At 33.8% G+C, this 21,146-nt stretch overlaps 3 protein-coding genes across 3 annotated transcripts; 2 read left to right on the top strand and 1 right to left on the bottom strand.

The window, feature by feature from the left end:
* Nucleotides 1-3,112: 3,112 nt before the first annotated feature.
* LOC133176391 (uncharacterized) lies at nt 3,113-6,470 on the bottom strand. The gene is made up of 2 exons (XM_061311512.1): nt 6,407-6,470; nt 3,113-4,996 (listed from the first exon to the last, which is right to left on the bottom strand). Exon 2 carries the CDS (start codon nt 4,848-4,850, stop codon nt 3,423-3,425), a length of 1,428 nt encoding a protein of 475 aa, XP_061167496.1. The 5' UTR covers nt 4,851-4,996; nt 6,407-6,470; the 3' UTR covers nt 3,113-3,422.
* Nucleotides 6,471-7,385: 915 nt separating this feature from the next.
* On the top strand, nt 7,386-10,902 carry LOC133176394 (uncharacterized). Its single transcript, XM_061311514.1, has 2 exons — nt 7,386-7,503; nt 9,148-10,902. Exon 2 carries the CDS (start codon nt 9,165-9,167, stop codon nt 10,509-10,511), a length of 1,347 nt encoding a protein of 448 aa, XP_061167498.1. The 5' UTR covers nt 7,386-7,503; nt 9,148-9,164; the 3' UTR covers nt 10,512-10,902.
* A 2,937-nt stretch (nt 10,903-13,839) lies between these two features.
* On the top strand, nt 13,840-19,168 carry LOC133176467 (uncharacterized). The gene is made up of 6 exons (XM_061311583.1): nt 13,840-14,046; nt 15,983-16,156; nt 16,604-16,707; nt 17,733-17,877; nt 18,364-18,462; nt 19,063-19,168. Exons 1-6 carry the CDS (start codon nt 13,938-13,940, stop codon nt 19,101-19,103), a joined length of 672 nt encoding a protein of 223 aa, XP_061167567.1. The 5' UTR covers nt 13,840-13,937; the 3' UTR covers nt 19,104-19,168.
* The last annotated feature ends 1,978 nt before the right edge of the window (nt 19,169-21,146 follow it).

Here is a 21,146-nt window from a genome sequence, read left to right as displayed (position 1 = left end):
TTGACAAGCAAAAGATCCACGCACGAGGGGCAAATTTAGTTTACAATTTGAGTTAAATTCCTTTTGAAGATAAATAATTCTTTAAACTTTCAGTTGAAGAGTTACTTATTTGTGAACATGAATCATAATATGAAAAAGAATAATATCTAGCAACGAAAATAATCCAGTACATACATGTATAATGTAGTTCTGAATCGAAGAATGTAATCTTCAGGTTTTATACACGAAGAAAAAGAAGTAAGTACTCCTAGCTCATGTATAAACTTTGAGTAAATTTTCTTTTCTAAAACTTTAAAGGCGAGAAAGATATCTTAACGTTAATAAGTTGATCAGATTCAAATTCTGTTCATAATCCAGACGATAGAGGACTGGTCAATTCATTAAAATCTCTCACTTGTTGAAGTGTTGAATTGTTGTGCTACACAGATAATCCCCTGAACAAAGACATTTAAATTAAATTAATATTTATTGAGGATATACTTTAATTACCAAGAAAAAAAAGGCATAAAATGTTGGCACAGACGCTGGAGCGCTTATGTTTTCTTAAGTGCTGAAAGTGTCAGTGGTTGGAATTCTCAATCTGCCTTTGATGTGGATATAGAGGAGTACTGTATGGGCTAAAGACGAATTCTCGTTCAGGACGAGATCTCTGACCGTCGACAAAGATAACGCAATAACAATCATATTCAAAAAACGAGCAAATTCAAAGAATTGTGGTCCCCCGCTCTCGGTGTCTTAGTGGATGGAATGCCATTATTTATGGCATATTGTAACTGTCTTGATTGTGTGTCCTGTCTTGACTGTGCATTATACAAAAAAGACATAAATGACAAAGAATTCTCAAAACTACATCAAACGTCAAGATCAAGGTCATGAGGTCATATATCATAATAAAATCCGAAAGGTCTTGTCACAAGTAATGCATATTTTAAAAAAAATATCAAAACCAGAGTATACAATCGAAAAGGTCTTGAAACAGGTACTGTACATGTCAAATGTAAATGTCATATCTTATCTCAACCAAAAGTTATCAGCAATGTTTTTTTTTTTAAATTAGGTCAAGCTTCAAGTTCATGGGGATTTAAAATCATAGTACATTTGGAAATGCTTGTCACTGGTAATGCATTTGTGTCAATATGAATGCCCTATCTTCGCTGCTTCAAAAGTTAACAACATTGATGAAATGTTTGAAAATTAAGCAAACTTTAAGGTCAAGGTCACGGGGTCAAATATTTACAGTATATTCGGAAACATTTTAACACAGGTAATGCACTTGTCAAATATGAATACCCTATCATATGTCTTTCAAAAGTAATCTTCAAAGTAAATTTTTTTGAAAATTAAGTCAAACATGAAGGTCAAAGGGTCATCAAAAACCAAGCATGCTTGGAAACACCTTGTAACAGGTAATGCACAAGTCAAATATGAAAGCCCTTTAAGCTTTCTCTTCTCAATCGATAGTTATAAGCAAAGACAATTTTTTTTGAAAAGTAGGTCAGACTTCAAGGTAATGAGGTCAAAAATCAAAGTATATTTGGAAAGATCTTGTCACAGGTAATGTACATGTGAAATATGAAAGCCCTATCTCTTGTCATTCAAAAGTTATGACCCAAAGTTTTTGTGAGACAGACTGACTGACAGACGAATGAGATTTGATGTCCCCTGGATTTCGCTAAAGCGGGGGACAAAAATGGTACAATACCTTCCTGTTAATTTCGACAATTTCCTTTTCTTAGCAAATTAACAATAGAAAGAAAATTTTATATAGATCTACAGTCAAAGAATAGCAAAATCATAGCCCACCAAAGGATTTTTTGTTATAAGGTTATTCACCCGACACCGTTCTCTTTCCGCTTATGACGTCCAAAGAAATATTCTGCTTTTATTATTTCTTGTTTTGAGTTTCTTATCACAAACGGGATAACTTCAGTTTTTCATCGTCAACTTCCCTTATTATAATTATATCATAGTGTCATTGAACTTATATTGGTGAATATTGGCACGAGAATGATGGCTTACAGATAAACGAGTTTGCGAGCGCCAATATTCACCAATATAAGTTCAATAACCCCTTTATTATATAGCTAAAATATCTCCAATTGATTCATACTAGTTATTTCATCTAAATAACTCAAATTAATAAGAATTTTAAGTATCGGTATATATTTGAATTAACGTCTGTACTGCAAGTGTTCAATTCGCATCATCCAAATAACCCTACCAAGCGTTATGATATGCTTATTGAGGTTTTATTGAGGCTAATACGTACTAAATTTTAATTGATAATTTCAATTTTGCATGAAAATAAACACATCTTACCTAGCTCCCACTACCTATCATAAATTTGCCTTTGAGAGGTTGACCAGACGACATTTGTTTGTTTACAACGGGGCGTTCGATACTGAACGCTCATATTCAGAATGTTTCGGACATATTCATATACAACTCAGCGCTCAATAAAACGCAAAGATGTTAAACGCTAAAATTCTCTAGACTTTAAATAGTTTTTTAATAAAAGACTATTTATTAGCTATATAATGAAAAATAACATTCCAACATAACCAGTACATAAGGTGATAATGTCCCTCAGCTGATTCGATACGCAAGAGCATGCTCTGAGTACGATCAATTTTAAACCGGGACAAGTTACTGACAAATAAGTTGATGTTACAATGATTACCACAACACTGTTTAAAGTCATCTTTCAAATTCAACGGTCGTTATAATGGCTTTGTTTGTAAATACAACCTATCATGGGATCGTAATTTTGTCCGACGTTTCATACCAATTGTTATTGCTTTTATACTGAATTTGACTGAGTACTCAGTCTATCTGATCAATACATAAGACTCACGTCAGGTGATACAGGTCTACATGAGATGCTTACTCCCCCTAGGCACCTTATCCCACCCCCGGTGTTTCAGGGGTCCGTGTTTTTGTCCTGTTCGTTTTGTCTACTGTATCTATGAAATTGATCAATGTTCATTATCTTCGCCGTTTACATTTAATCGCTGTAGAATGGTCAAGCATTTATAAGGAAAAAAAACATTGTTTCCAAAGTACTCAATAATTTTTACTCTACCTCTTAAGAATTTAAAATAACCATTTAAATTAACCAAGCATTCGCCTTTCATCCATACGAAACACACTCTCAAATTTTCATGAGCAAAATAAAAAAAAAATAGAGACACTTTGTAAAAGTTTTGATTGATTAAGATGCCTAGACATTTTTTTTTGTCCGACTCAAAGAAAAGAAGTGTCCGAAAACTGTCCGCCCGTCAATATGCTTGTACAAATATACTTGAAAGGCTGACTAACGAAAGACTTCCACTTTCACATGATAGCATCTTACAGAATAGAACACATAAGAAAATGAAAAAAAAGTATCAACATGCATGAAACACGGAATATGGTATTTTGACTTATGTCTTAGAGGAATGGGGATCATTAATAACATCCTCCTCATCCTGAAGGTGTGAAGTGTCCGCGACAGGTTCACCTTGCTCCTGGATGTTGTGTTCGTCCGTGTTTTCTCTCTCCCTCCACGTGGACTTTATTTCCACAACGATAGATTTGTTTGACCGATTAGTGTGTGCCTCCTCGTTTCTGTTGACAGAGAGGTTCGACCTGTTCGTTTGATTCTCTGCGTCATTTTCGGCGACAGGTTTGACGTCATGACTTTCCTGCAAATCGATTGGTTCAGCTGGTTGATTGACATTAATAACAGACTGAAGAATGCGGTTCTCCTGACCATATTGCGAAAGGTCGCTTTTCTCTCTTTCCCGCAATCCTGGCTTCTGTCCCTCCACAATAACGTTGTTTTGGAGATTTTCTACGTATTGTTTATATGCATCAACTGATTTGTACTCTTTTGTTGTGGCCACAACAGGAATGGCCGGGACCTGTACATAATGTTTGTAGGAAAGGTACATGGGACGTCCGTAGAGATTTTCATGCTTTAATGGTCGTTCCATCCGATTTCTCGTAATTCCTATTCCATGAAATTCGATGGGTTGCTGAACATTTGTTGTGCATTGGCCAAATTCGCCCTTAGTTATATCTTGATTTGCTGTGATGCGTTTTACCTCTAAAAAGTTCACTTCCGGTGAGTTATCCCGACTTTTTAAAAATTTTCTGCGAAGGGTCCTGCTGAGTGCTGCTTGTCGATGAGGCTGTGGAACGTTATGTGTTTTATCAGACTTCGACTCTTTGGAGAAATCGAGAACTAAATTGTTTTTACGAATTTTCGGTTGTGTTTCCTCTCCCGCCGTCCAGGGTCTGTTTTCCTTTGGGATGTGCGGTAACGTGGAGCTATTGTATCTGATTTCCCTGTCTCTGCTTACAGAATACCTGTACAGAACATCACGGGCGTCCCTCACACCCGCCACAGAATCCCGCCATTTCTCCCACTCGTCTTTCTCAGCCTTATTCTCAAAAGAGGATTCGCCTTCCGAAGACTTCATACAGCCATTCGGAAGTAAGAATTTATACATTTTAGGACAACTTCCAAAACTTCCCAAGGACACATTGCTCCGCTCCATTTCCAGATTTTGTATCGTCGTTTTACTTCCACCGATGTGTTTACTGTGAATATTTAGCTGATATCGAAGCGGAGATTCCATATTACCTTGTCGACTGGGATACCTGATGTGCCCAGTGCTGATATCTGCCAGAGTTGGCGCGCGCACACCCCCGGAAAATATTTGTTTGTGGATCCGTTCCAACGTCTTTTTGTCCGGTATTTTAATTTTTTTATCGCTCGGTTTTTCTGGTGAATTTCTCGGGGGAAACAAGCTACTGTACGAGCTGCTTATAATCCGTAAAGTTCTGTCGTTAATTTGAGTCGTCATAGTGCCTCGTGAAAAAATCCAACATAATGAAAAAACCTACTCATAATCACTTTTTTTATAAGAAAAATCCGCTTCAAATGGTGACCACTCTCACTTCGTTTTTTTTTTCCTGCTAAGGGCCAGCTTTCAGCTTAATATCCAATCATCTGCAAAAAGAATGCATTGCTATAGTGGATTATTATCACATATCAACCAACACAATACCTAAAACCATTAAATTGTGCAGGTAAAACCGTCCATTGTGCCACGATATTGAGCTGTGTTTTTCATACCTACAAATCGCTTTATAGACGTTTTAAATGGTCTCTTATACAAACTGGATTATGAAAATGGAATTTAGAAAAAGTTTTGATCAAGTGATCTGAACAATTATTTAAAGATATTACGGACTTAACTTTCACGTACGCTAAATGAAAGAACGTGCCTAATTGAAATGTATATTGGACTAGAGCAGATATTATATCACAAATGATTGGGACTCTCCCCCAAAATAATGGGATTTAAAATATTTACACTTGTAACTCTTAATGGGAACGAAAAGCAGAAAAGTAGATTGTTGTCTAAAATTACTAACAAAATATTGATCGTTCACAAACATTTATATTGAGATGGCCTTCAAAACGGAAAGTAAAGACGAACAGACATTCATTAAAATGAAAAACACGATAAAATTGGATGAAAAGAGGTCTCTTACGTGATAGAACTCTCTTCGAGATAAATTTCATTTTCATTATTTTTTGGTTTCATTGGAATTTCTATAAAAGACACTCTATTCATATTGACACACTATTGTGAATGTATTCAACTTAAAGCGATGTTAATTTGATCACGTGCCAACATTACATGCTTCGATCTTTATCTTATAAATGGTATATAAACTACATTTACATGTACTTACATTCATATACGTATACTTACTACTTAATTATTACTATAATAATGTAATACCTGTTACATGCTTTACCTAAACGTATTGTCACGGAATAGGGATGCTTTGGGAAAAATGATCTAGTACATATGTAATAAAATCAGCAACACATGAGGTTATATGAATAACCTAAACAAAAATACAGCTGAAGCGATAGCGAATTAAGACATCCTTCCTAGAATTTAATTTCGTAGATATTTTGTGCGACCCCCTTGGGGAATTTGCTCTTCTCCCAAACTTTTTTACGAACCCCACAAAAATTAATATTTGTTTATCCCGATATGAAACAATGTTTCTACCCCTATCTAGATAACGTTGTCAAGTAAATGCATTACTAATTTTGAGTTTTATATTTATACTTTGCGTAATTTCTTTCTTTTTTTTTTTTTTTTTTTTTTTTTTTTTTTTCAAAAAATGAATCAATTGTATAAAATGAATATCCGATTATCACTTTTATCAAAGACACTTGTATCGATGATATTTTTTGTTTGATGGTGCCATTGCCTATTGATATTTTTGCGCCTGTTTAAAAAAAACTAATTGAAAAATCAAATAACCCAATTATCTATATTTTCATTATTCTGAGAGAGAGAGAGAGAGAGAGAGAGAGAGAGAGAGAGAGACTTACCATAAAGGACGGCAGATGCTGTACTTGTAAGCCTAACTTCCTCGATCTCTAACTACATTTTTTGATTTCTTGGTGACAGCAATAGAGGCAAAGTTCTCCATGACGCTAAAGTCCAAAAACCAAGCGGCGCGCCAATTTTGTGTTATCAAAAATGATGCCCTAGATTACTTCAAAAAGTTATTTAAACAGAGGGATATGTGTTGATATATTACACTGACGACATTTGAATTGCAAACGACACCTTCAGTGGGGTAAAAATCAATGTTTTGTGTTACTTAGGTGCACTTTTGGATTTGTGATTTTCATTACAAATCCCTAACCGTTAGAAATTTAAATGTCTGGTAAAATTTATTACTTCTATATACATATACATTACAAGAAAAGAAACTTTTTTTTTTCGATTCATTGAATTGATACAGTTGTGATATTTCACATTCAAGTCCAAAAAAGTTCTTTTAATTTTAAAACTCAAATTTTATTTTATTCATCAGATTCTGAATGTAAAAAAAAAATAATTTGAAAGAGAGACAATCCTTATTTCTTTTACTCAACAAATTTATCTGAAAAATATCTTGAAAACATAGCAGCCTTGCAAAATATCAAAACACTGATCTCGCGTCATAATAAGACATAAATTATGATATATACGCAGTATTAATATATTTCAATGAACTAAACAAACGTCCACGGTCTGTTAATTAAAATGCATGTTAAACAGAAGCTAATCTCTTCTTTGAATCTCGTCATTATGAGGTTATTAAGACGGTATGAAGTTTTGATTTAAACACCACTATCGGGGAGATTTTTATAATTGTATTACACATGTATATGTGCCAAATTTCAGCAAGCTGGCTTCGGATATGTGTTGTGCAGCAAAATATTCTTCTCTAATACTAATAGCTGATTTTAATTAGTTATAATCCGCTGGATAACTCTCCAAGATTCTGGCTTACGATCCTGACTCTAAATGGCGTAAAAACTATGCAAGAACTACGAAGACATGAATGAGACTATTGGCACCAATAAAAGTCATGGCGGCTAAAGATGCCGTGAAATCTCACACTTATTCGTCAACATTTAGGGAATAAAATTATAAGGTAAGTCATTGTCAATTTTTCCCGCGGATCATATATGCAAAATAAACTTTATTAAAAAATACATAAGTTTTTTCCGTAAGCATTTGAATTATCAGTTTTTATTGTCAACCTCGATAGACAAAGTCGCTGAATAATATAATAAGCTGCTTCAATGTTCATGATATGCACATATTGATGCGTTGTACAGCTTCAGACCAAAGTTCTTATTGTGGATGCAGCCAAATCAAAATGGATAACAGCCCGGAACGGTCGCTATCGACATTTTTTGTAGTGGTGCACGTTGGAATATTTTATTAAAATATTAATATACCATGTATATATTATATAAATTATACGATAGATACTTGTCTATTGTACAGACATCTTTTAATTTCTTTATATTCTGATATTATTATTAATAATTGTATCCTTCTAATGAAAAAGGCGAAGATAACGAACAGTGATTGATCCCAAAAAAATAAGAGATAGAAGTGAAATTTTGTACACCGGCTTGTAAATTTAGCACGAACCCCTCATGCAGTCATTTATATGCTATTTTCCCCCCATTTATCAGATGAACTTGACTTCATGTATAAAGTGCTGCATAAAACCCCCTGCCAATTTTGTAAAACATCTCCGACACGCGTAATATACTAAAAGGCCTTTAGTAGACAGGTGACAGCCGTTTAAATTTATCACACATCTAGATCATACACCTTTAGACTTCTTAAGTTTAAAAAGTCGAACTCTGCTGCCCACTCTGGAGGTTTGGAGGAAGTTCCATTCTCACATACTTTACCGGATTGAACACAAGAGAGGGAGAGTTTATTATGTTACAAGTATTTAACTCTTTGCCTCCCCCCCCCCTCCTCCCCCAACACGTACCTACGTTTTATAGACACACAATGAAGGTCTTTCTCCTCACTGAGAAATGATTTAAAACGAAGTGAACAAAACTGAGATTTACGATTTGGAGATAAAAATTTTTGTGTTGTTTAAAATTACTTGTACATGTTGTACTTACACATATTTACCAAAAAAAAAAAAAAAAAAAAAAAAAAAAAAAAAAAAAAAAAAAAAAAAAATCAACATATTTCACATTTATTTGGGGGATATAATGAAGAAAGATTATATAAAGTAAATAAAGCTTCACATCTAACCGACGAAACAGAAACCGTAAAAATATAAAAATCTAGACTGGAATGGTATTCTACCTGTACATATTAACTGGGGTGTATAAATCTTGAGCTGTCTTTTACATCGCTAATGTGATTAAGATCTCAATATCAGGGTAAAATAAAAGGATTAAAATCTCTCAATTGACAAGTGATTGCATTGGTTACAAAGTTATTGTGCTTTAAACGGTAATCCTGGTGCAGACTAACATATGCATCGCGTTACCACGAGGAAACAGACAATTAATTAAAAATTACTCAATATATTAATTCAAGCCGGATTCTAAGTAAAACAACATTTAGTAGATATGGAATTAGATACTGAAAGAAGTGTCCGTGTTTCGAATACGTAAGTTTGATAAATTCCATTTTCCATTTTCCAATCTCTTTTAGTACTGATTATTAAAGTTTAATTATATTACTCTTGAAATAAATATATCATACTATATGTAGGTATGTATTTATCATGTTTAATTTGTTGTTTTTTAAGCATTCACATCCTGAAAGATGTCGACAGCTATTGAAAAACTGAAAGTGAAAGGAGCACCAGCACCGAGAAATACGCCCGCGTCATCTCCCGTAATGGCGACGTCACGAGCCAATCGTCCAATGGTAACAAGCACGATACTAACATTAGATAAATCCTATGAAATCATCTTGAAACAGACGTCACGCCATTCTCTGGAATTGGCCGCTGCAGGAATGTCAGCTGCTTCCAGAAGAATGGAGTATCTTGGCCGTCTTCAGCATGCAAATTTTGGTATTTCTACCATGGACTCGCCATTTATTGTGTGTGAAGATAGTGTTATTGAAGAAAAACCCTTTTTCGTTCTCTGCGGACAACCTGTCAATGGCGTGTCAGCAAAATCTCTCGAGAAATATCTTTCCGAAAACAGAACAGGGAATTTCAAAACGTCTGCCCATGAAATGTATAAAGTGCGGCACGGAGTTAAAACCGCAAAAGTGCGAACAGAACCCCCATTTCTAGTGTCTCGTGCGAGAAGGGCGAAGTCAGATCTTTTAGATTATTCTAGTCATCGATCAGACGTCCATGTCGTGCCGTCATCAGCAGTGTCCAGGAAACCTTTATCAGAATCCAACTCTAATGCTACCCCGATTGAGCTGACCACGAAATCTTTTAAAGGGGTAAACGAATCCGAAAAATTATCAAGTCATCCTAGATCAGCTGATTATATGGCTTTCCGGCCAATAAAGTCCAGTACTAAAATGATGACGAGGCACGAAATGACGGAAAAAATTATAAAAGATCATGAATCTGGAAAAGCTTTGTTGACATGTATCCATGTCAACCACCATACCCCGGGAAATATCCGAAACCACGAGGACGATGAAAATTTGCCGTCGCATAGTAAAGCTTTTTCCTCACATAATGGATTGCGCACCTTTAACAATCCTTATAGAAATTTAAAGCACAGGGAAAACGTGATTATGAAAGACAGAAAAACAGATATGAAGTCTGTCCGGAAGATTGCAAAATTGCCGCCAGATTTACATATGACCCAAAGCGGAAAACAAATTACTTTGCCCAAAAATATACTTAGAGTGCCAAATCCTTGCTCGGACACTTTTGTGTTGCAAATGCTAGTCACAGCAAATAATCCTAAAGTATACCACCCTCCCCTTCCGAGAACCTCGTCAGGAAAATATTCAGACATTGCTCTGCAGCGAGACTTGGATGATTACGTTCAAGTGAGGACTCCCTCAATTCCACCAAAGTCCCCGGCAGTGCCAATCAAATCGCCCGAGCAGAAGGCGGTGAAAAGTGGGAAGAGTAACCACGTGGTGGAGGACGAGGGGGACTGGGCGGGAGACGTCGATGATGGTGCTCAGTGACGTCATTGCAAAATTCTATTCAACAGATTTGAACAACAAAAAGTATGAAATAAAATTTACTGAAGTAAAGGGGAAAATCATGATGATGGCGAAACTTGCCCCTCTGATTTTTGCTGAAATTATATTCCCGTTATCCCACGTAACACCTTTTTTAATGGTGTTTGAAAATGATAATCTTTGAATTTAGCTATTTTATAGCATTTGACTCAGAGCCTGTTTGTCGATTTATTTTGTTGTCATGACTTTTCGAGTATATATACATGAAGGAATAAATCATAATGTTCGTAATATCTGCGAATTATTTGTATTTATTTCTATTTCGTAGAGAGAATAGTCAGTCTCCTTCTTCACTGTAATTCTGTGAATAATTTGCTATCTACATGTAACTACCGAGAACAACTGTATTAAATTTTCGTTCTCTGTTGGTTTTTTTAAAACCATTCATGTACAATGTACATCTTACATATCTGATATTGGGTCATTTAGTAAGTTGATAGCGTATGGTGGGTGTATGTTCGAACATGTATACAATCTTTATATGTAAGGCATACTTTCTTCACATAATTAACGTCAGTGCGTAGTAAAAAACAACCTTTGCCGTTTGCTTATACATCTTTGCTACTGATCTCATCAAAGGGTTTCGGGAATTTTTTCCTTACGAAAAAAACCCCCTTTTTATATTACATCACTTGTGATTATAATTGAATAGGAAATAAAAGCATTCAACCTTGACGAATATTGTTTCAATGTATTACTTTATTATTGTAAAATACATGTATAATCTATCTAGAAAAGTTGCTGTAACACATCAAAGGCAAGAAATGGAAGGTAAATATTGCTATGTAACACATTAGCCAAATCAGCATTGTTTTGGACTATTTTGTAATTCTAATGAAAAAGGAAATTTGTTCATGGGAATTTTTAAAATATTTTCAGCTTTTCTGTAAAACGAAAGGATTTCAGCTTCGCTTGAATGATTTGATAAATATGTGTAAAGGGGAACAAAATAGTGAATTTCTTGATCTTGTCTCCCTATGGTCTGAATGCTGTGGCCAAAACCATCAAAATTGATCCAATTTTCGAAAACCTTATTATTTACTCCTCGGCACAACCACACAGTCAAAATTTTTACTTGATATAATAAGCAAGGAGTTCTTCATCAAGAAACCTGTGGCCCTTGGGTTCAGGATTGAAGCTCCAGGATAGTAAATTGGTCATTTTTAACTTGTAAAGTATTTTTCTTTGCTTATGGACATTTATGTAGCAGGCGAAGTGTTTATATAATTATGATTACTGCTCAATATCCTTATAAACATTGTGAAATTCCTGGCCCTGACCGATGGTTCAGATCATATAATGGACTTATTTTGCGATATATTGAAAATGTATCACCAGTTGGAAATCTGTTCTCTACTCATGTACGTTTAGCAAACAGACTGTTAATAATTTTGCTTTGTATTGTCATTCAGATTAAAATACATATTACAAGTCAAATATTTTTAGTCGTACATGTGTAAAGTTGTATGTCGACATAAATGATATTCTAGAGAACTTGAACTGTTGAATTGTTAATATTTTATCACATCTACTTAAAACCCAATCTCAAATAATTTTATCACAAATCTGTTTTAAGTTACATTTGTGAAATTTATTAAATGGCATCTGACAACATTATGATATATATGACTGCTAGGAGACTAGTGAAGCATTACAACCAAATGCAGAGAAGTCTGTGGTGCAGAATACACTAGCATAATTATAAAGCACTGTGCATGTGAGATAAAAGTACGGTGGCTGCTATAGGACATGGTATGAGAATTTTTTTTTATTAATTCGTGGCCACGAAATAAAAATTCGTGGCCACGAAATAAAATTCGTGGCCACATAATAAAAATTCGTGGCCACGAAATAAAATTCGTGGCCACGAAATAAAAATTCGTGGGAACGAAATAAAATTCGTGGGAACGAATTTTTATTTCGTGGCCACGAATTTTTATTTCACAATTATATGTACATATAGTGTTAAAATGATAATTTGCTATGGACCTAGTGAGAGTCTTTTCCATGACACACAGACACAGTTAGATTATTGTAACTGGCCCGCACTGATAAACATCATTATAAATACCCATATATTTAATTTGCATATATATTAGAAGCAGCTGAGAATTGGTACATGCATTATGAACATAGTCTAGATGTAAAAAAAAAATAATAATAAACTCTCTCTTTTGCTCTGTGCCCAAAATTAAAACAAGACATCCAAGCCGATTCAATTGACTGTTCTGGAGTTTAAGGCAGTTCAATGATACTGCATCCAAAATGACATCCTAACCAAATGATAAAACAAAATGAAAGTATTCTCTTCAGCTTGTCATCATGCTACATGACACAGCATGAAGTCACGATTTTTTTTAGATGATATGATACACAGGGACAATTTTATATTAGCCAAGTTATGTATTTTTCTTAACTATAATAACTCTGGCAAGTTTTGTTCCTGATATTAGTCAAGGCAACCCGAACATTAATGACTCTAAGGGCTTATTTGCTGTTTTCTCACATTTTCTATTGAATCCTGTCACATAGTTGTAATGAAATAAAAACACAAAATCGTAGCATGTTAGGAGTATAACTTCTCATGTGAAACATGTTCTACGTAACAGCATCGAATCTCACTGCTCATTACACATATATCCCGTTGGCTCATTCCAATTAAATGATAAATATATATAAGTTCGTTCATCTTGAATGACATAACACAGAAGAAGCTAAAAATGGCATTATGTAGCACAAATTTATTTCGTGGCCACGAATTTTTATTTCGTGGCCACGAATTTTTTTCGTGGTCACGAAATTTATTTCGTGGCCACGAATTTTTATTTCGTTCCCACGAATTTTATTTCGTGGCCACGAATTTTATTTCGTTCCCACGAATTTTATTTCGTGGCCACGAATTTTATTTCGTTCCCACGAATTTTATTTCGCTCCCACGAATTTTTATTTCGTTCCCACGAATTTTATTTCGTGGCCACGAATTAATAAAAAAAATTCTCATACCATGTCCTATACCAGCTACCGTATAAAAGACATTAAGATGTTGAGGAAATTTTCATGGGGTTGATTTTAAAGTTTCTATATAAAAAGGACTGAAATGAAAATTATACGAATTGATGCGTAACATGTACATTTTCCTTCTTGATTGTTTACGCCCTTTGAGATGTATCATACAGGAAATTGAAACGGGTTTCCTGTATGCAGCATAAACGAACATTTGTACGGTAATGTTTTCTATATTTTTCGAAGTGGGAATACAAGAATATGAACATACCAAGCTAAAAGAAAATCTTTTTGAATAATTCTTTGTAACAAAGCTTGTCTCTAACAAGTTTCACACGTTTACCCTCATCATGGAGTCAGTGCATAATGGGAATTAGATGTCTTCTTCGCTCACTCATATCTGCTATAATGATAGGATTCCTATTTTTGTTAACAATATCACCTAAAGAGAGCTCGGCCTTAGATGTACAGATAGGTAAGAAAACTATTTTTCTGTGTAATGTTAAAAAATCACAGAATTGAATATAACTATTTAAATCTGTTATAATTTTATCAATACTAAATATGCTATGTGAGCTATGGAAAAACGGTCAGTATTTAAGCTCAAAGTCCATTTAAACAATGCAAAACGGAAGCGGAGCAAACACAGGCCTCCAACATCAGATGCGGGATCAGGTGCTATGGAGGAGTGAGCATCCCCTGCCGACCGATATCACCCGCCGCGTGCTCCTTGTCATGATCGAGAAAAACGAAAAAATTCGTAGACAATTCAGTGTGTAAATTATGGCATAACAATTAGTATGAAAAACTTCAGTCAGCATTTGGCTTAATGGTAGGATATTTGTTGACAAGATCATTGTATCGACCATAAAACTTGCGAAATGATCACTTCAAACGAGACTGTTGATATTCTTTTTTCATCAACTTGTTTGTCAATAGCTTGTCTCGTATTATAGAAATCTCAGTTACTTTTTGTAAGATCATATCCTATCATTTCCTATATACATGTACATGTACTTAATATATGCTACGAGGGACAATCGCAACCAATTTATGAATGTGATCGGTGAAATTTATATCATGTAATTGCAAAATTTACATCTTTCTGTGGAATACCAAAACGGCCTTATCTGATGGGTTTTCATGATAAGATGGCGTTTTTACATTAATTGCTATGGTTCTTGCTCTTATCATAGAAACCAATCATATAAGGCAGCCGTGGTGTTAGATACGTCTCGTATTCCCTTTTCATCATTGTAAAATTCAAAGTTTAAACATTAGAAATAGGTTTATCACACAACCTTAATTTAAGAATAAACTATTAACCTCTTTACTCTAGCTAGGTACCTCAATTACGATGCATCAATAAGAAATTCAATTTTATAATATATTAAGAAATTGCAGTAAAAGATACAATAGTAATATGGCTACATAATCATGTACGTTTACTTCATTTAATGTCAAGATATATTTAATGTCAATATATTATTAATAATTGTATGTGATCAATGTCAGTTAATGTTCATTTTCAGTATATTATTAATGTCAGTATTATTTATGTCAGTATATTATCATTATATCTATATACGAACAATTTCTAAAACGAGGCAAGCTATTGGCAAACAGGTGGATGAAACAAGGATATCAACAGTCTCGTTTTACATTTTGCAAATACTATGGTCAATATAATAACCTTGTCAGCAAATAATATCATTTAGTCGAATGTTGACTGACGTTTTTCATAAATTGTTAGGCTATTATAATTTACGTTGAATTTTCTACGGATTGTTCCGTTTGCCGGATCATGACAAGGAGCACACGGCAGTGCACAGGGTAACTGGTAGAAAGAGGATGCTTACTTCTCCTTAGCACCCGATTCCATCTCTGTTTTTTAGAGGTCCGTGTTTGGTATGCTCCCAATTAGTATTGTTTCTATGGACGTTTGACAATTCCTGTTTGTTATCGTCATTTTTCATGATTAATGTCAGTTTATGTTCATTAAAGAATTTTGAAAGTTTTGAATATAAATGTCATTAAAGTCTTAGAATGAATATATATTATATGAAAGCAATTTAATGCAATACCTTAAATAAATCAAAATACCATGCACCAAACATTGCGCCGCAATAGGTAGACATCAATGAAAACAATACTAAGTTAATATAAATTGTTGGGTTAGAAAAATCAACTTCCTTAGATACTCTGATCAATATATTTATTAATATTCACAATTTTTCGAGTGCAATCTCTTCTGATTTTAAAATTTGGAAAAAGTGAAAAATAATTTTTACTCATAAGATGGTGTTAAAATCAAATTTTAAATAAGTAAATATGGACAGCATTCTATTTGTGAAGAGTGTTGTTATTCATGAAGCAACAATTTAATATTTTATATTTTATTTTCTCTTTAGACACTGAAAAAAGAACCTGGAGGAATGCAAATTTTTGGTGTCAACTTCTCGGATCAAACGAGAGTGGATTATTTTTTGAGCTCTCAGATACGTTTACAAATCACGTACCTGAAGATGGAAGAGAATACTGGATAGCTGCAATTAAAAAGACAACAGCTCCATTCAAATTTGATCGTGAGAGAGAGAGAGAGAGAGAGAGAGAGAGAGAGAGAGAGTAGTGAATAAATCTGACTATAATAAAAATCATGTGCAAGAAAACATAAGGAAATTATTCACTAATGAAAAATGATGATGATGATAATTTTGATTAATCTGGATTAAACTCTTATTATTAAACATTGTCAATTCTTGATTATAAAATATGCATATGTATATAAACTCTTTTCTTTTTTGTTGACGCATTTTTTATCGTGTGATTTATTTGATTTTAAAAGATTTTTAAAAAGATTATGAAATTTTTCCAGCAACTTGTGGAAAAGACCATGGTCAATTTATCAATTCTTGTTACTCCAATCTGTATACTTGTGTTTTAGAGTATTTAGGATATATCTGCAATCTATGCACTCAAACTGTTCTTGTTTTATCTTGTTATCATAATGAATTTTGAACTCGTTATTTTAGGATGCATATCAATTACCAATGAAAGGAAAACTTATCTACATAAAACCAATCAACCAGTGTATGACTGCTACAATTTTTGTAATGGGTCAAGATTTGCTTTGTCAGTGAGTATTCAAGTACTAAAAAATTCTTTCTCCTGAAAAGAAATTATAACGATGTCTTGCTATAGAGTCCATATATTGAATAAAACAAAATTTGCTGCTTTTTTAATGGCTTAGCAATAATTACGAAAATACGCCAGTAAAGGGTTTTTACAAACATTTGAAGAGATTTTAAAGTTTGTTTTAAGCATAATGATAATCATATTATTGTTCAATTATATTTGTTGTTTATTTTTGTTATTGATGTAATCCAATTTAATAAAATGAGGCTGCAAAATCAAATATATCCGATCCACTGACTCTTTTGTTTTCTTTCAATATTCCATCATGCATATACAATGTATACTCTCTTGCTTGGAAATATCATCGAACGATTTATTTCATTAATTTAATCACTGAGAGAGAGAGAGAGAGAGAGAGAGAGAGAGAGAGAGAGATTTTCACTCATATAGAGACGTCACCATACGCCGGTGAAGGGCTTCTTTAGACCTTTACTCGGCACTCGCCATTGAGCAGTGAGGGATCTTTATCATACCAACGCCTGCCGTGACTCTGGACCTCGGTTTTTAAAGTCTCCTCCGCAAGACTCGCAACTTTCACTTCAAAGTGCCAAGTGCTTCGCGAAGGAACAGTGGCTACCATTTTTTCTTATCGATTTAAGTCAGTCGCGGCCGAGATTCGAACTCACGACGACCTTTCGATCACAGAGCGAGCGCTCTACCGACTGAGCTACCGTGACGGTACAAGTTATTGAATTATTCAACCAACGTACGGGCCTCTGCTTGACATGTACACTTCCTGCACTGTTGCTAATTGCAATTCATAAATCTGTAAAAGCAATTTAGAGAATATACATATTCACTAGACACATTTCCTTTTCAGTAACATATTCTTGAATATTTAACAAAATTCTTGAACCCTTTTTTCACATTGTGTTTAATTACATGCCAAGTAACATAATTTGAATAGTACGATCAGCTCTTTCCTAACCAAGTATTATTAATATTTTAAATTTTCTCTTATTTCAGTCAAGGCAATGTGTTTGTATCGATTTTCTGCAAACAAAAGTAACAATTAGTAGATGTTACAACACGTTGTTTAACAATACACAAATGGACTTCTATAGTGAGAAAGCCTTTCTAGAACTCCAAACAGGCCAATTCAGAAGTCAAGGTAAGAATTAAATTTGTAAAGACGTGGTCATTACCCAATACAATTTTAAACGGAAATATCCTATTGTATTTCAGGTATATTTGTAATAAGTACAAATGTTTGATTTTATTTGACTTACATATGACTTAAATATACATGCACCGTGCATAACTATTAAGTGTCAGGAAGAAAAAATAAAATATATAAACCTGTAAGACAGATTTTGTTTCGGGGTTTTTATCAGAAAGCGTAAATAAAACAAACACCTTCCCCTTCGAATGCATTGTCGTTTTAGTAATTTCTTAGAATTCCAGAGTAGTGCTCAACTTGACAAAGATTGTGTTTCTCTAGCTGAATGCAATTAACATCCTGGTAGAAGTGCAGATAACAAGTCATATATTTTGTAGACAAATTATGTTTTAACTCCTTTAACTTTGGATTGAAGTTGCTGTGAATTTAAATTCAACCTTTTATAATTGATTTATAAATGATGATATTCTTTTTAAGCTAACGGAACTGGAGACTGTGCGGCTGTTATTTTGATCCCTGGTAAGAGTGTAGGACTGCACGAATTTCTTCCATGCAGCACAAAACTACCTTGCGTATGTAAGTTCTAGAGAGCTGCAGTTTTGATCATGAATGCTACAAGTTGACAATAAAACATTACAATTTCCAAAAGTATATTTTTCTTTTGATAATTTTCAAATTTGAAATTAATTTCTTTCATAAAAAAGTATTTGAGAAGATATACATTTTCACCATACATATTAAATTTTGTTGAGGATAATAATAAAGGATTGTCAAGTTACTTATTTGTTTTGTTTGTTTGTTTGTTTGTTTGTTTGTTTTTTGTTTTTTTTTTTTTTGAGTTTATTTTATTTGCTCTTTATAAAGTAAAATTGATTGAGAAATTGAAAAATGTTTATGTCGACAACACGTTCGATTCTCTCTGCCAATATGTGTTTGTATTTTCACCATTTGTACAATACAATAAATTCATCAAGTCTTTGTGGAAAACTAAATGGAGCAAGTCTGTTTTTTCTTACTGAAGATATACTTTTTTCTCTAAAAAGATTAGCATAAAAGATTTTACTTTACCGTATTCATCTGTTACAAATTGTACAAAGCCATTACTCAGGTACTAATTTGTGATGAACAACTTTGCCAAACCAGTTCACATTGTAACAATGCATTTTTTTTTTGCAGATATATATTTTGACAATGCGTTAACCTCAAATTCTCAATGAAGTGAAAAAAAAAATTATTTTTTCTCTGAAAACAGCAGAAACGCAAAACGTACAATAAGCACGTGCACAATTAATTTTATATCATTGTGCAAGGCCCCGGATCATAAAACATTTTTAGCTTAATCAAAATCCTCATGTTATACTGAGTGTTATAGAAATCAAAAAGTCCAATGCAAAACATTGCATCAACAAAGTTTTCTTATCTACAGATTAAGAGATTTAGCTGACAAATAATTAAAATCGTATGGATGATTAAAAATATACCTTGTGTTTAAGTCTGTTTCGTTATCCTTGGGCAAGGAGACCTAACTGCTGAGACAAATCCACAAAGTTTCCTAGTACTAGGTGTATTAGTATCGATTAATTTTTGTACCTCAGATTTGTTTGTTTGATTAATGAGTTCGATAAATTTTCACTCACATTGAGACGTCACCACTTGCCGGTGGAGGGCTGCAAATTTAGACCTATACTCAGCAATCGGGGCCATTTTGCAACAAGGGGTCTTTTTCGTGCCAGCACCTACTGCGACACGGGACATCGGTTTATACGGTCCCATCCGAAGGACCGGTCTCCAGGTCCCGCAGTGGGATTCGAACCCACCACATAAGGATCAACTCCTTTACTGCGAAACTACAGCAAACGCTGTATCCACTGCGCCACGCGGGAGACTTGTACCTCAGGTAAACACATGAAAGAAATACGGTAATGAACATGTAATAGGATCATAAATTATCTTTTTTGTGTAGATCCTTACAATTTCAAAAAATGGTATAAAACTATTTTGTTAATTGACCTTTTATAGATATATATGAATAGTTATCATGAAGAGTTACAAATGTATAATAAACATTTTTAATTATTTTCAATTCCAATGAAATTGTTTTGTTTCGTAGGTCAGGGTGAGAAGGAGAAATCGGTCTACTTACAACCAGAACGTAGAAACTGGACTAACTCGGTGTTAAATTGTGATGGTGTTTTGAGAGGCTCTTTTGATGGGATATATATCCTTTCAAATCCCCCTTCCAGCATCACAAGGGCGTGGACGGGAATATCGAGGCGTAGCATAAAGCAATGGAATACAGGCATGGTTTTTACATTTTTTATTCACTACCTATCTACATATATTTTCGATCCTTTATGGAATCAATCAAAAATAAACCTTAATAGAGAATTTGCCTGGTAGTAATTAAAGGAGAAAATATACAGAAAAAAATATAATGAATATATTTTGATTATGCAGGGGTACTGGCAAAAAAAAAGACAATGCGACACTTTATTTCAATGTCTTTACATCAATTTTTAAAAAAAATATTTATGCTACATATAGTTTTTAATGATCAGGATTTTCGGATAAATATTGAATTATGACTTTTCTGAAATAGGGTCCTTGACAAGGTCATTTTATCGACCATAGAACTTGCGAAATGAGACTTTAAACGAGACTTTTACATTCTTGTTTCATCAACTTGTTTGTCAATAGCTTGCCTCGTTTTAGAAATTGTTCATACGTAGAGCATGCTCTTGCGTATCGAATCAACTGAGAGACATGACCCCCATATGCAGGTGATAAGGGTATATTGCTACTTAAGTAAGGGAAGTTTGAAAAGTTAGTCATCACGTTTATCATAAAGCTTGGTTAATAGCTATAGGTTACTATTAACGTCTTCTTCTAGTAAAATATCCAAATATGAAACAGATGTGCCAGACTCTGGGGTATCTTTATTTCAGGTTCAATGAATAAATGTATTCAAACTTTTAATATGTCAATGCTTTTATCTTTTTTGACATTTGCTTCTTTCAAGTTTCATATAATGTTTAATTTAATCAATACACATACCAGCTGGGTTTAAAAAAAAGTTTGTAAATGCTGGTTTTCGGCATACTTTTAAAACCCTTCTCATTATGTGTCATTAAAAAGATCCATACGTCCTAGATAAATACATCGTACGCAAATTAAATTACATGTAATAATATTGTTACTAGCATACTTTTTAGAGTATATGATACCCACGTGGTACATTTATCTATAAACGCTGCGATCAA

Source organism: Saccostrea echinata, unplaced genomic scaffold (assembly GCF_033153115.1).
Source record: "Saccostrea echinata isolate AGI-Se365-2 ecotype Australia unplaced genomic scaffold, CSIRO_AGI_Sech_v1 ptg000075l, whole genome shotgun sequence".
Taxonomy (NCBI): Eukaryota; Metazoa; Mollusca; class Bivalvia; order Ostreida; family Ostreidae; genus Saccostrea; species Saccostrea echinata.
The sequence above is the reverse complement of the archived record's forward strand: the minus strand, read 5'-3'. Positions and strand labels throughout refer to the sequence as shown.